The 14,667-nt window shown below is 51.5% G+C and overlaps 1 protein-coding gene across 2 annotated transcripts in view; it reads left to right on the top strand.

The window, feature by feature from the left end:
• The window catches only part of CUNH14orf132 (chromosome unknown C14orf132 homolog), a 56,543-nt gene that overhangs the window by 5,786 nt on the left and 36,090 nt on the right, over nt 1–14,667 (top strand). Inside the window, exon 2 of one of the 2 annotated variants that reach the window (XM_019462196.2) lies at nt 12,395–12,674. The exons of the other annotated variant lie outside the window; for it this stretch is intronic. Coding sequence (XP_019317741.1) covers nt 12,657–12,674 — 18 coding nt within the window. The 5' untranslated portion in view covers nt 12,395–12,656. The remainder of the gene's footprint in view (nt 1–12,394; nt 12,675–14,667) is intronic. 2 annotated transcript variants of the gene reach the window in all.

The raw sequence follows: 14,667 nt of genomic DNA on the forward strand, positions 1-14,667 counted from the left end.
TTTTAACTTGATTACATCTGCAGAGAAACTAGTTTGAAAGGTCACTTTCACAAGTACCAGGAGTTAGAGCTTCAATAGCATATTCTTGGGGGAGACACAATTCAACCCGTAACAAGTTCTGAAGACCCATAAAGAATAAGGATCTGGGGGCACCTGGGTGGCTCAGTCGGTGAAGCGTCAGACTTCAGCTCAGGTCATGATCTCGCGGTCTGTGGGTTCGAGCCCCGCGTCGGGCTCTGTGCTGACAGCTCGGGGCCTGAAGCCTGCTTCGGATTCTGTGTCTCCCTCTCTCTCTCTCTGCACTTCCCCGACTTGTGCTCTGTCTCTCAAAAATGAATAAATGTAAAAAAAAAATTTTAAAAAAAGAATAAGGATCTGGATTCTTGTGTGGGTGGTCACTGGTCTTAGAGGGGCAGCGGACAGATCACTTCTCCAAACCTCAGTTTCATGTTCTGTGAATGGGCGCAAAATCGCCTTCCCCATGGAGCTGTTCATTTAGCCACTCAGTAAATGTTTCCTGTGGGCCAGGCCTGGGGCTGCAGGGAGGAGAGGGCCACCGGGCTGCCGTGTGGTATGTGACACGGTGCAGGTAAACACAGGTGCCCTGGGAGCCCAGAGGAGGCACCTAACCCAGAGGTCAGGGAAGGAGGTTTGAACCGAGCTGCCTGAAGGATGCCTGGGTGTTATGTAGACCAAGGAGTGAGGGCATTCCAGGCAGGGGGGATGACATACACCAGGGTGGAGTGGAATGGGGGCTCAAAATAGTGTCTCCTGCTGGGCGGGGGGTTGGGCAGAGCATTTAGTCGGGCCGAGGACAGATGGGGAGAGAGTGGGAGATGAGAGCCCAGCCGCGGACCTCATGCAGTGGAGCAGAGAGGGGTGGGGGGCTGTGGTGACTCAGACAGTGGACAGCTGCTGCCTGAGATTCCCCCCCACCCCCCACCCCCCCGCTCCTTCCTCGAGCCATGCAGACACGCAGGCCCAGGGCTGCGGGCTCTTGTGGGTTTTCAGAAACACTGAAAATTTGGATTTTTAACGTGCAGCCTGGATTTTTAAATGTTGGCCACTGATTAAAAATGCTTAACAAGCTGGGACCCCTGGGTGGCTCCGTCGGTTAAGCGTCCGTCTTCGGCTCAGGTCATGATCTCGAGGTTCGTGAGTTCGAGCCCCGCATCGGGCGCTGTGCTGACAGCTCGGAGCCTGGAGCCTGCTTCGGATTCTGGGTCTCCCTCTCTCTCTGCCTCTCTCCTGCCCATGCTCTGTCTTGCTCTGTATCTCAAAAGTAAATGTTAAAAAAATTTATGTTTAATAAGCCAGCCAACCATGATGGGAGCTGTGTCAGTTACTTATAGCTCATTATTTCAGGTACTTAGTGGCTTACAGCAATCATTTATTTTGCCCACGACTTTGTGGGACCAGAGTTTGGGAAGGACTCGGCTTGGCAGTTTCTTCCTGCTCGGTGACATCAGCTGGGATACCTGAGCCTGGGGTCCAGACTTCCAGCATTCCTTCTGCACACGTGTCTGGCAACTCCATTCAACTTGACCCTTCTCTCCACTTGGCATTTCATCCTGTAGACGTTTCTTTAGGCAGCTGGGCTTTCCTCCCAGTATGGTGGTCTTGTGGGACACTGCCTTCCTCTCCCCACCCCCAACAGGTGTTCCCAGGTCGAAGCTACGAAGCTTCTTATGAATGAGCCTTGGAAGTTCCAAAATGTCACCCACTCTGCATTTCTTTGGCCAAGAAAGCCCTAAGACCAGCCCGCGTTTCAGTGGAGAGGGTACCCTCCACCTCTCAACGTGGGGAACAGCGTGCACGTCCGGGAGGGACGGAAGGAATATGGATATCTTTGGGGACTGGCCGCTGCATGGGGCAGACAGGACAGGTGTGTGGACGGGGTTCACCCTGGGGCCGCCCCAGTAATCGCTCTAGACCAGTCGGATGTGTGTAGAGCTTGACAGAACTTTGTGAACTGCCTCGCCCGAGAGAGAAGTAAGTTACTACTGAGGAGGTAACCCATGACTTCGTTCGGCCGAACAGTATGAAGTTGCTTGACATTCGGCCACTTCTTTTCTTGATTTAAAACCACTTTTACTGAGCTGTCATTGACATGCAACATTTTATTAGTTGTAGGGGGCACCATAATGATCCAACATATGTATTTATTGTGAAATGATTACCATAGTTAGTTTGGTTACATCCTTAACCACACATAGTCACATTTTTTTCTTGCGATGAGAATGTTTAAGATTTACTTTGTCAGCAGCTTTCAAATACACAATGTAGAATTGCTAACTATACTCACCATGATGTGTATATTACATCCCCAGGGCTTATTTATTTCATAACTGGAAGTTTGCCTCTTTTGGCCACCTTCACTCATCTGGCCCACTCCCTGCCCCCACCTATGGCAGCACCAATGTGAACTCTCTATTCACTAATTCAAGGTGTGTGTTTGGTTGGTTGGTTGTTTTGGTTTGGGTTTTGGTTTTGGTTTTTAGATTACTCGTATAAGTGAGATCAAAAAGTGTTCATCTTTCTCTGTCTAAATTATTTCGCTTAGCATAATGCCCTCAAGGTCCATGCATATTGTCACAAATGGCAAAATTCCTTTCTTTTGTGGCTGAATAATATTTCAGTGCCACATGTAAAAATTTTTTTTAATTTTTTAAAATTGTTTTAAATTTAAATTCAAGTTAGTTAACATAGAAAGTGGTATTGGTTTCAGGAGTAGAATTTAGTGATCCATCACTTAAATGCAACACCCAGTGCTCATCCCAACAAGCGCCCTCCTTAATGCCCATCACCCATTTAGCCATGCCCCCCACCTACCCTCTAGCAACCCCCAGTTTGTTCTCTGTATTTAAGAGTTTCTTAAGATTTGCCCCCCATTTTTATCTTATTTTCCCTTCCCTTTCCCTAGTTTCATCTGCTTTGTTTCTTAAATTCCACATATAAGTGAAATCATATTTGTCTTTCTCTGACTTATTTCGCTTAGCATAATACACTGTAGTCCTACCCACGTTGTTGCAAATGTCAAGATTTCATTCTTTTTGATGGCTCCATAATATTCCAGTGTGTGTGTGTGTGTGTGTGTGTGTGTGTGTGTGTGTGTGTGTGTATCACATCTTTATCCATTCATCAGTGGATGGACATTTGGGCTGGTGCAACCTCTCTGGAAAACGTATGGAGGTTCCCCCTGCCAAATTAAAAACAGAACTACCCTACGACCCAGCAATGGCACTACTAGGTTTTTATCCAGAGGATACAAAAACGCTGATTTGAAGAGGCACATGCACCCCAGTGTCTATAGCAATGCTATCGTCAATAGCCAAATTATGGAAAGAGCCCACATGACCATTTTTGACCTGAGAGTCTCATGTAGTTAAGCCCAGTAAGTACTACCTGGTGAGACATTAAGTTCTTGAGTTATGGAGGGGTGGAGTGAGTGGATGTGGGGAGGGTAATCAGCACCTGCTGGGGAGGTCTGAGGAGTGGAGCCCCCCCCCCCCCCGCCCATGAAACACACACAATTCTCCCCCCAGCTGGGCTCTTAGAACCTTGGCCTTGCTGGTGGGAAGACATAGTCACACCTGGAATAGTATGTTGACAGTGGACGGGTCTTTCTGGAAGACAGCCTGTGCGGTCCAATCAGAGCTGAGATACTGACCTATCTGCTGCCAGCCCCCAGCCCCCTGGACCTTGGGAGGCTCACCGTTAATTTGCATTTTAATCATTTTTCATGGAGGGGGAAAAAATCCGCAAAAAACTCTGGTCGTGTGGAAGAGGCTGTTATCTCTTGAAATGGTCGTGGCTACACTCATGGGCTCGTGGGATCGTTCCAAACGGTCTGCAACACACCCTGCAGAAATGTTCTCTCCCCAGGGGAACACAGCACCTCCCAGGAAAATAAAATTCTAGGGAGTCTGGCAATCTGCTGCTTACAGAATGTTTTCCCCAGCCACTGGCTGCTTCTTTCCCTTAAAGCAAGAATTATGATTAAAATACAAATTGTCTATTATCTCAGCTGTTTTTAACCGAAGGGCCTGCTTGTTGTACTTCAAGTTCTCATTTAAAACATTTAAATATTTTATTATTCTAATTAGATCTGCTTCGGCGAGAGAGAACACAGCGCTACATTTTTGCAGAGGTGTGATGAGCAGTGAAGGAAGAGTAAAAATCTGTAGTACTTTTTGTAGACCAGATTTCTAGACAGCGTTTTAAGAGTCAAGACATTCCATCTGACTTGCAATAATTGTAAAGTCACAGAGCTAAGAGAACTGGGGCATCTGGAGGTGGATTGCAGTCTGCAGTTAAATACTTGAGTGCTTAAGGAGCAGCTGTTGTGTGCTCAACCCTGCTCACCCTGCTTCGAGGGTCTGAACCCCGACTCTTTCTACTCTGAAGTGATGGAGTCCTGCCCGTATTCACTCTCTCCCCTTTCTGTCTCCTCAAGATGTCCCTGTACCTTCCCATGATAGCTGCCATTTATCAAGTGCTTAGAGGGTGCTGGGCAGGCCCTGTGTCCTATAATACACAGAATCTCACTAAATCCTTTATGACAGCTCCTGGAATAGGCAATTTTAAGGTCCATTTTACAGATGAAGAAACTGAGGCTTAGGCACACAGGTGGGATTCAAACCCAGATCTCTGTGCCATGTCAGCTTGTTTTTTAAATGCAATTTCACAGTCTCTGCCTTCAGATTAGAGTTTTTAAGCCGTTCGTGTTTAGTGTGATTCCTTATATGGTTGGATTTAAATCTACTCTCTTACAGTTGCCTATTGGTCCATATGTTCTTTGTTCCTTTTTACCTCTTTTTCTGCCTTCTTTTGGATTGAGAACATTTTATTATTCCATACGATCTCTTTTGTTGGCTTATTAGTTCTAACTGTTTTGTTATTTGGGTGGTTGCTTTAGGATTTGCAGTGTATATCATTAACGTAGCACAGCCTATCTACAAGTAATATTATGCCCACTTCACATGTAAGAACCTTATAACCAAACACTTCTATTCTCCCCTCTCAGCTGGTGTGATATTATTATCATACATTTCACTTCTGCATGTTATAAACATCATACCACATTATCGTTTTTGTGAAAACAGAATTATCTTTTATTTTTTTAATGTTTATTTGTTTATTTTGAGAGAGAGAGACAGAGAGCATGAGAGGGAGAGGCGCAGAGAGAGAGGGAAAGAGAGAATCCCAAGCAGGCTCTGCTCTGGCCGCACAGAGCCCACCTTGGGGCTCGAACTCACAAACTGTGAGATTATGACCTGAGCTGAGATCAAGAGTCAGATGCTTAACTGACTGAGCCACCCAGGCACCCCCAGATTGATGATCTTCTAAAGAGAACTAAATAGTAAGAAAAAAGCCTTATATGTTTTCCTATATAGTTATTATGCCTAGTGCTTTTTATTCCTTTGTGCAGATCACAAATATGGTATCATTTTCTTTTTGCCTGAAGGACTTTTAACATTTTTAGTAGTGCGGAAGGGCTGGCACTGAATTCTTTCAGCTTTTATATGCCTGGGAGGGTGGGGAACATGTCCTTTTTTTTTTTTTTTTTTGGCTCTCATTTTTGAAAGTTAATTTCACTAGGCATAGAATTCCGGGTCGGCAGTTTGTTTTTCAGTAAAGATATTGTCCCACCATCTCCCTGCTTGCAAGGTTTCCACTGAGAGATCTGCTGCCATCGGATCATGTTCCTCTGAACATAATGTGCCTTTTTTCCTTCGGCAAAAAAAAGTTTTACAGTTTTCTCCGTACTGATGTTGAGCATTTTGCTTATAATGTGCCTCCGTGTCATTTTTTCCCACGTTTCTTGTGGTTGGGGTTTGGAATCTTTCACAGTTGTGGGCTTATACCTTTCCTCACCTTTGGAGAGTCTTCTGCTGTTCTTTCTTTTTCTCCCCCAAGCTTTTTCAAGATATAGTTGACGTATAACATCGTGTACATCTTAGGTCTACAACACGGTGACTTGGTATGTGTGTCTATTGCAAAACGATGACCGTATCCTTACCTCACCTAATTACAATTCTTTTTTCATTGTGATACGAACTTTTAAGATCTACTCTCTTAGCCACTGTCAAATATATTGTACAGTATTGTCACCTGTAGTCACCATGCTGTACGTTATGTCCCCGGAACTTATCTTCTAACTGGAAATTTGTACCTTTTGATTATCTTCACCAAACTCCTCCACCCCCTCTGGCAACCACCCATTTGGTCTCTGTTTCTATGAGTTTGGTTTTTTTTAGATTCCACGTATAAGTGAGATCGTACAGTATTCCGTTTTTCTTTCTGACTTTGTTCATACAGCGCGAAGCCCTCAAGGTCCATCCAATGGTGGTGCTGACGGCAAGATCTCATTCTTTATTGTGACTAAATAGTATTCAGGTGTGTGTATGTGTGTGACATCTTCGTTCACCCATCGATGGACACTTAGGTTGTCTCCGTGTGCCGACTGTTGCAATAATGATGCAGTGAACATAGAGGTGCGGATAATCTCTTCAGGAGAGTGAGTTCATTTTCTCGGGCTATATACCCAGAAGTGAGGTTGCTGGATCATATGGCGGTTCTGTTTTTTCATTGTTAACTTAATTTTTGAACCTCCGTACTTTTTCCCACAGTGGTGGTGCCAGTTTTCACACCATCCGCAGTGCACGAGGGTTCCCTTTTCTCCGGGTCCACGCCAACTCTTGTTACTTCTCATCTTCTTTCTTCTTGATGATAGCCATTCTGACAGGCGTGAGGTGACATCTCATTGTGCTTTTTTAAATTTTTTGATTTTGAGAGAGAGAAAGAATATGAGTAGAGGAGCGGCAGAGAGAGGGGGAGAGACAATCCCAAGCAGGCTCCAGGCTCTGAGCTGTTAGCGCAGAGCCTGATGTGGGGCTTGATCTCACAAATCATGAGATCACGCCTGAGATGAAATCAAGATTTGGACGCTTAGACGCCCCTGATTGTGGGTTTTTTGTTTTTTTTTTTTTAATGTTTATTTTTGAGAGACAGAGAGCGCAAACGGGGGAGGGGCAGAGAGAGAGGGAGACACAGAATCCGAAGCAGGCTCCAGGCTCCGAGCTGTCAGCACAGAGCCTGACGTGGGGCTCGAACCCACGAACCACGAGATCGTGACGTGTGCCGAAGTCAGATGCCTAACTGACTAAGCCACCCAGGCGCCCTTCATTGTGGTTTTGATTTGTATTTCACTGATGACTAGTCATATCGAGCACCTTTTCATGCACCTGTTTGGTCGTTTGAATATCTTCTTTGGAAAAATGCCTTTTGGGTCCTCTGCCTCCCCCCACCTTTTTTTTTTTTACCTGGATTGTTTGGGTTTTTTGCTGTTGAGTTGCATGAGCTTTTCGTGATTTCTTTACCTATTTCTTCTGTTCCCTCCTCTTCTTTCCTTTGGCGACTCCATTCACACATACACATACCTGCTGCCTGCACGTGTCTCCCAGCCCCCTGGTATTTATTCACGGTTTTGAGTCTCTTTCTCTATGTATGTTTCACGTAGGCTGATTACTACTGATGTGTCCTCAAGTTCACCAGTGTGTTTCTTGAACATCTCACCTCTGTGAATCCCATGCAGTGTATTTTTGATGTCAGACATTGTAGTTTTTAGGCCTGGAAGCTTAATTTGTGTCTCTTTTTATATTTTCCATTCTCTTAACCTGTTCAGTGTCTCCTCTAGCCTTTTTAAAATTTTTTTTAATGTTTCTTTTTGAGAGAGAGAGAGAGATAGAACGTGAATGGAGGAGGGGCAGAGAGAGAGGGAGACACAGAACCTGAAACAGGCTCCAGGCTCTGAGCTGTCAGCACAGAGCCCGATGCGGGGCTCGAACTCATGGACCGTGAGATCATGACCTGAGCTGAAGCCGGACACCCAAACGACTGAGCCACCCAGGTGCCCCTGGATTTTTTTTTTAATGTTTATTTATTTATTTTGAGAGAGAGACAGTGCCAGCAGGGGAGGGGCAGAGAGAGAGGGAGACACAGAACCTGAAACAGGCCCCAGGCTGTGAGCTGTCAGCACAGAGCCCGACGTGGGGCTCAAACCCACGAACCGTGAGATCAAAGTCAGACACGTAACCGACTGAGCCGCCCAGGCGCCCCCCTCCTCTCGCTTTTTGGGTGTGTGGAACAGTGACAACAGCTGCTCCCCTGCCCTCCTCTGCTGGTTCTAAATCCACCTCCGTTCTGGCTGGGTTTGATTGCTGGCTGTCTCCCCCTTATGGGTCATAGCGTCCTGCTGCCTTGCATGCTTGATAAATTTTGAGTGGATGCCAAACACTGTGAGTTTTACCTTGTGGGACGCCCCGTGCTCTCGTGTTCCTGCAAATATTCTTGAGCTTTATTCTGGGGTACAGTTATGTTACCTGGAAACACTTTGATCCTTTGGGGTCTTGAGCTTTCAAGGTTTCTCAGGTCGGACTGGGGCCATCTTTAGTCTAAAAGTAAGTCTTTCCTGCTGCTGAGGCAGGCAGTTTTGAGGATTCTACCCAGTGGCCTGGGAATTAGGAGGTTTTTCAAAGGGGCTGGTGGAAACAGGGACTGTCTCTGGCCTGTACGGGTGCTAGGAACGACTTCCTGTCATGCTTCTGGGGGATTCCTGCCTCCAGAGTGTCCCTCGCACATGTGCACGCTTCAGTGCTCTGCTGATATCTAAGGGGTCCTCCTGCAGACCCCCAGGATCCTCTCTCCATACACCTCTCTCCCCTCCATGCTGTGCCTTGTTGTCTGTAGCTGCATTGGTCTCCCCAGACTCTCAACCCTGCCCTTCCCATCAAGGCGCCCACCGGCCGCTGTCTGGGTTCCTCCTCCCTGCTCCACAGCCTGGCACCTCTCCCCAGACGGGAAACTGAGTCACTTGCAGGGATCACCTGGTTTGTTTCCTAACTCTCGAGGGCCACGTTCTGCACCAGCCTGATGTCCCACGTCTTGAAAACCATTTTCGTATGTTTTGTACGTTTTCGTTGTGGCTTCATCTGGAAGCGGAGATCCAGTCCCCTCTACTCCATCTTGGCCGGAAGCAGAATTTCCTCAAGCCTGTGTTTTTAACAGCTGTGTTTGTACCTTCCTCCTTTCCCGCACTGTGGAAAAGGGGATGTAACAGTTGAGTCCGAATCGGGCCCACTGCTTACTCCCCCGGGCCCCGGCTGCAGCACCTTGCTCGGTCTGGCACGTCTTGGAATCTTCTAGATGCCATAAAAGGTGGGCAGTGTACACACTGAACCTCACAGCCGAGTCTGATGCCAGGGTTAGAGAGCCAAGCCGTGAACCTACAGAGCAAGTCCCTTTCCACACTGCCATTGCCTCTCGAGTTGCTTCTGGGTGCCCTGTGACCGCATGCGGGAGTCATCCAGAGGGCCAGTGTTGGGATGCGGGAGTCAGGCCTGTGTGCCGGCAGCCCGAAGCCGGTGGGTGCCCCCAGGCCTCCACCCAGGCCCCTGCACCGTGGGGAGTCTCGCTCCTCAGGGGTATGCAATTGGGCAGTGGGGGTGGGCACCAGACGGCCGCAGCCTCAGGCCTCCCCGGGGTGGCCGCCAACAGCCGGGCCCCCGCGTGTCCTCTCCAGACCCCATGACGGCCCCTCATTCTTCTCAGCACGGGGCTGTGGGGGCCGGTTAGCAATGCAGTAAAACTTGGCTTCCAGCAGCTTTGGCAGGAGTGCGGGGGGAGGGGCCTCGGGGAGGTGACGAATTGGTGTCCCAGGCCCCTGTGCCCTCGCCTCTCTGCCGAGCCGGGTGGCACTTGCCTGTACCCCCTGCCTCCTCTCTGAGGTCCCTGCAGCCCTGCTTCCTCCCCGTGGAGATTCCACCGGGGCCCCCTCTGTGCCCCCCAACAACCAAATCTATCAGGCAGGGTCGGCCACGCGGGCAGCGTGCCACGGAGAGGCCCCCCCGTGCTGTGTTGGGGGGGGGGCGAGGAGCCCGAACGAAGCTATTACCAGGCTTTGTCACCTTGGTCACCCTGATCAACATTGTGTCAACGCACGTTGCGCCCCGAACATCACGCTCAGGCACGCAGACAGGTGAGGCAGGAGCCTGCCCTCAGGTGGAAGGGGGGTGGGCAGACGGCGTGGATGCATCTTGAGCACCAGGCCCTGTGCTGCACGACCGCCCTGGCCACACAGCCCCTTCACACAGGGGGATAGCGGGGCTCAGAGAGCCTGTGGGTCTGGCCCAGAGTCACCCAGGTAGGAAGGGGTGAGAGCGGGCTGGGTCCGAGCCAGGGCCCAGGTACCAGCTGGATAGCAGCTGACGGACTGCAGCGCTCAAGGTGGAGGGCAGGGAGCCCTGAGCCCTGGCAGGTGTGGTTCAGGGTCACAGACCTCCGCGGCCCAGCCTGCCGTTAGCCTGTCTTCCTCCCCGGAGCCTGTGTGCGTAGAGGGCATTGTGGCTGCAGTGAGTTCTCCCGAAGCCCAGACGGGCTGGTGCCAGAGGCTGGCCGGGGGCGGGGTGGGGGGGGGGGGGCCCACACGAGGCTGAAAGAGCCCGGGACGGGGCCGCAGCAGGGGGAGCTTACTCCGGAAGTGGTCACCCCTCCTCTCCCGCCTCCTCCGCACCCCCGCAGCCCCTCTGTGTCCGTCAGAAGAGTAGAGGATCCTGGCGTTCCTTGAGGGCGAGCCCTCCTGTCTCGTTTATACCCGGATCGCTGCTACCCCCCGACCCAAGGCCAGACTCGAGACAGCCAGGAATCAAGAAGAGCACAAGAAAAGCTGGATAGAAAACCTCGTCTTCCACCCGCTTGCCGGGCACTGACTGCTTGAGTCCGGATCGTAGCTCTCTTTCCCCAGGGCAGGGCCACCTGTTACTGGCCACGCCCAGTCCTGCCACTGCCACTGCCCTGTCCCTGAGCTCCCCAGGCCCCAGCACCCTCCCCTGCCCCCTGCAGGGTGATTGCCACGATGCGGCCCAGGACGCGGGCTTTCTGGGAAACGTTGCGTGCCAGCCTGTGAACAGTCCCAGCGGTGGGAACTGAGGGTGGTCGTTCCACCACCGGAGAGGGTGAGACCTCTGCAGCCCGCAGCCGGTGGTACTTGGGTTTGAATAGAAGGCTGATCCCTCTCGACTTCTGGGCCTCGGTATCAACGTGGTGGCTCGGAGGTAAGGCCACACCAGCTGTCCGGGTCGGCCCAGGACCGAGGGGTTTCTCGGGACGTGGGGCTTTAAGTGCTGAGACCCAGAGACTTCCTGGCAAACCTGGGTGTTGGGGACCCTACTCACAAGTCACCTGGGGTTCCCCAGGGATCTTTGGATCCCTCAGGGACGACTGCCGTACCCTTCCAGAGTGTAGGGCACCTCACTGTGTATTTCACTAATATTCTTGCTCTTTAAAAAGGAAGGGGGATGATGGAATTAGCACCTTCCCTCTGGCCATTCATTTCTCAAAAATTTCATATGCACCCAGTATAGGTCTGATACGGTTCTGGGCACTGGGCACACAAGGGAATATGTACTAAAGTCCCTGCTCTCTGCGTGGGGACAGGTAATGAGTGTAGAGGTGAACACGTACACAGCTGGTTGTCAGTGATGGCACCCAGTCCTGACCCCTCGGCACCTCCCAGGGAAGGTGGCCCAGGGCCAGGAGACCACACAGCCCCTGCTGCCCCTCCCCCACCTCTGTGTCTCAGCAGCCACCAGGAGGGATGCCCAGGAATTAATGCCCACTCCTGTGGCTTCATCGGGGAGGCGGCAGAGGGCGAGCAGGACCCATCACACCCCTGGCCCCGGGGAGTTGACTCCCCTGGGCCGCCGGCGAAGTGCACTTTTCTTCTGTGCCCTAGCCCTGCTGTGTCCCCGGGGACCCCCTGAAATCCCAGCCTGGGCCTGACAGCGGTTGGCGACCCCATTAGGAGACCTCTAGGAAGTAAATCCCAAGGCTCAGGGAAGTTGGTTTGCCTGACTACTCTTGGTCCCTTCTGTCTCCCACTGGCCACCCACCACCCAGAAGCCCCCCACGGGTCTGGAGCACTGTTGTGGGAGCACACTTAGCCAGAAGCATGGCTCGCCCTATGGCTCCCCAGTAGCCCATCTGGGAAAGAAGTGCCAAACAAAAACAAAACAAAAAAAAAGAAGAAGACGACAACGACAGTTCCACTGAAGTCATGAGCCTCCATGGGGAGCACTCCAGGCAAGCTGAAATTGAACCCCCCCCCGACATCAACGTCTTACAACTCATTCCTCTTTACACATATATCTGCCTCCCCTCTCTGTCCAGGAGACCCTCCGAGGCTGATGGGATAAGCTGTGCCTTGTTCCTCTTTGGAGCCCCAGGGCCTGGCCCACAGTAGGTGCTTAATAAAAACCCACGGGATGGACGCAGTGAGCCCCCAAGTCAGGGAGCCTGAGGGTGAGTTCTGACTCCTGTGTTTTCATTGCTCTAGGCCCCTGGCCAGATCCCTAAGCAGATCTCACGTAATGCCAGAATCCTTCCCAGCATTCCTTAGAAAGGGTGAGTGGCCCTCTGTGTGCCTTCGGCGACGGGGAACTTACCACCTTGCGAGACAGTGACTTCTGCTGTCAGGCTGCCACTGTACAGCCGGGGACCTCACTTCTTCTCTCCAAGCCCCAGCACGCTCAACTTTGCAACAGGATGGCGGGGGTTGTGATGAGTTACGACACACCTCGAGATTATGAGGCTTAACTATGGTGACGTGGCTCCTAGTAAGTGTCAGCAAATGGGACTTGCTCACTGCCAGCTTCCTCTTTTGAGCCCAAAGTGACCTTCCCTTTAATTCTGCCCCTTGGTCCCAGGAAACAAGTCTGTTCCTGCTTGCACATGGTAGCCTCTGCTGTGATTGCACGGGGCCAGGGAGAGCATTGAGCTGGGGAAGCCGGAGGCCCGAGTCCCAGGGTGGCCCTTCCACCTGTGACTTAGAGTAAGATACCTTCTTGGAGCCTCAGTGTCTCTGTCTGTTACATGGGAGCAGTAACACCTAGCTCCCAGCGTGGGCCGGAGAATGATACGCGATGATGGATGAAAAAGTGCACCCTGCACAAGATTGCACGAATGCCAGTAACTATTACTATGTTCGAATCGTCACCTCCTTGAATCTAGCCCTGATACACCCATTAATGTGGCCATTGAGGGCCAAATCTCACCTTCCATGATGCTGGACCCTTGACTCCTACTGAGGAGACACATCTCTTTTCTGAGCGCTATTTAGCCACTTCTGCCTTCCAGAATGTGTACCCCTGATCTTTTTGAACCTTAACACAGATATGTCAAGAACAGTGAGGTGTCTGAAATCGCATGTTTGCCTACTATAATTTAAAAGGTGCTGGGGCGCCTGGGTGGCTCAGTCGGGTAAGCGGCCAACTTCAGCTCAGGTCACGACCTCGCGGTCTGTGGGTTTGAGCCCCGCATCGGGCTCCATGCTGGCGGCTCAGAGCCTGGAACCTGCTTCCGATTCTGTGTCTCCCTCTCTCTCTGCCCCTCCATTGCTCTCGCTCTGGCTTTCTCTCCCCTTCCCTCCCTCTCTCTCTCCCTCTCCCTCTCTCCCTCCCTCTCTCTCTCCCTCCCCTCTCTCACAAGCCGTGAGATCATGACCTGAGCCAAGGTTGGACTCTCAACCGACTGAGCCCCCCAGGTGCCCCGAAACCTCACTCTTTTAAAGGGAGCTGGGGCGCCTGGGTGGCGCAGTCAGTTAAGCGTCCGACTTCAGCCAGGTCACGATCTCACGGTCCGTGAGTTCGAGCCCCGCGTCGGGCTCTGGGCTGATGGCTCGGAGCCTGGAGCCTGTTTCCGATTCTGTGTCTCCCTCTCTCTCTGACCCTCCCCCGTTCATGCTCTGTCTCTCTCTGTCCCAAAAATAAATAAATGTTGAAAAAAAAAAAAATTTAAAGGGAGCTGCCGGCAAAGCTGTCCAGCCTTTGCTCAGAGGGAGACGTCACCGTGGTCAGGAAGCAGAGGGACCGCTATGTCTTTCTTCGGGGCGGTTTGCTGTGCAAACGCCTTTAAAAGACCGTCGGAAACAAAAGCCGTCAAGGCCTTTGCTCGGAAGGCGCGTGAGAGACCGATGGAGAATTGTCTCCTGATAATGCTCATCCCTCGAACTGCAGTGCCCAGATCTGGGTTTGCATCTCCCTTGGCCACTCCTGAGCTGTGTCACCCTGGGCAAAAGTACTAGCCTCTCTGATCCTGCTTCTACAGCCTGAAGTAGAAGTGCTGTAAGGGGTTCTGGAAGCTTCTTCTGGAAGCCTGCTCACTGTGCGGGTACGGAGGAGCCTACGGGGAGAAGGCACAGAGCTGCGATCGCGGTGGTTTGGAGCCCCTCTCCTCCGTCCAGCGCTTGATTCTCCCCCGTGTGTCTTCAGGATCCCTCCCTGACCTGGTCCTCGGGCTCCTGCTCCTTCCCTCCTGTCCAATGGGCAGAATCTCCATCCCGGCCCAGAGCCCATCGGCCGGCGGTGCGCGCCCGCAAGCTGGGGTTGGGAGGGCACGGAGCCCGGCTCCCGCCCAGGCTTAGGGGAAGCGGGTGAGTTACTTCTGAGTCTCAGCCTCCTCATCCAGGTCATGGAACCTGCCTCTTGGGGGTTAGGGGACAAATGAAAGGAGGGGATAAACACGGCACGTTTGGAGCCTCCCCCCCTCCCCCCGCACTCCCCGTGCTGAGCAGGGCCACTATGACGCCGTTCCAGAAGTCTGAGCTTCCTG

The sequence above is a fragment of the Panthera pardus genome, unplaced genomic scaffold (genome assembly GCF_024362965.1).
Source record: "Panthera pardus isolate Hobbes unplaced genomic scaffold, ASM2436296v1 HiC_scaffold_24, whole genome shotgun sequence".
Lineage (NCBI taxonomy): Eukaryota > Metazoa > Chordata > Mammalia > Carnivora > Felidae > Panthera > Panthera pardus.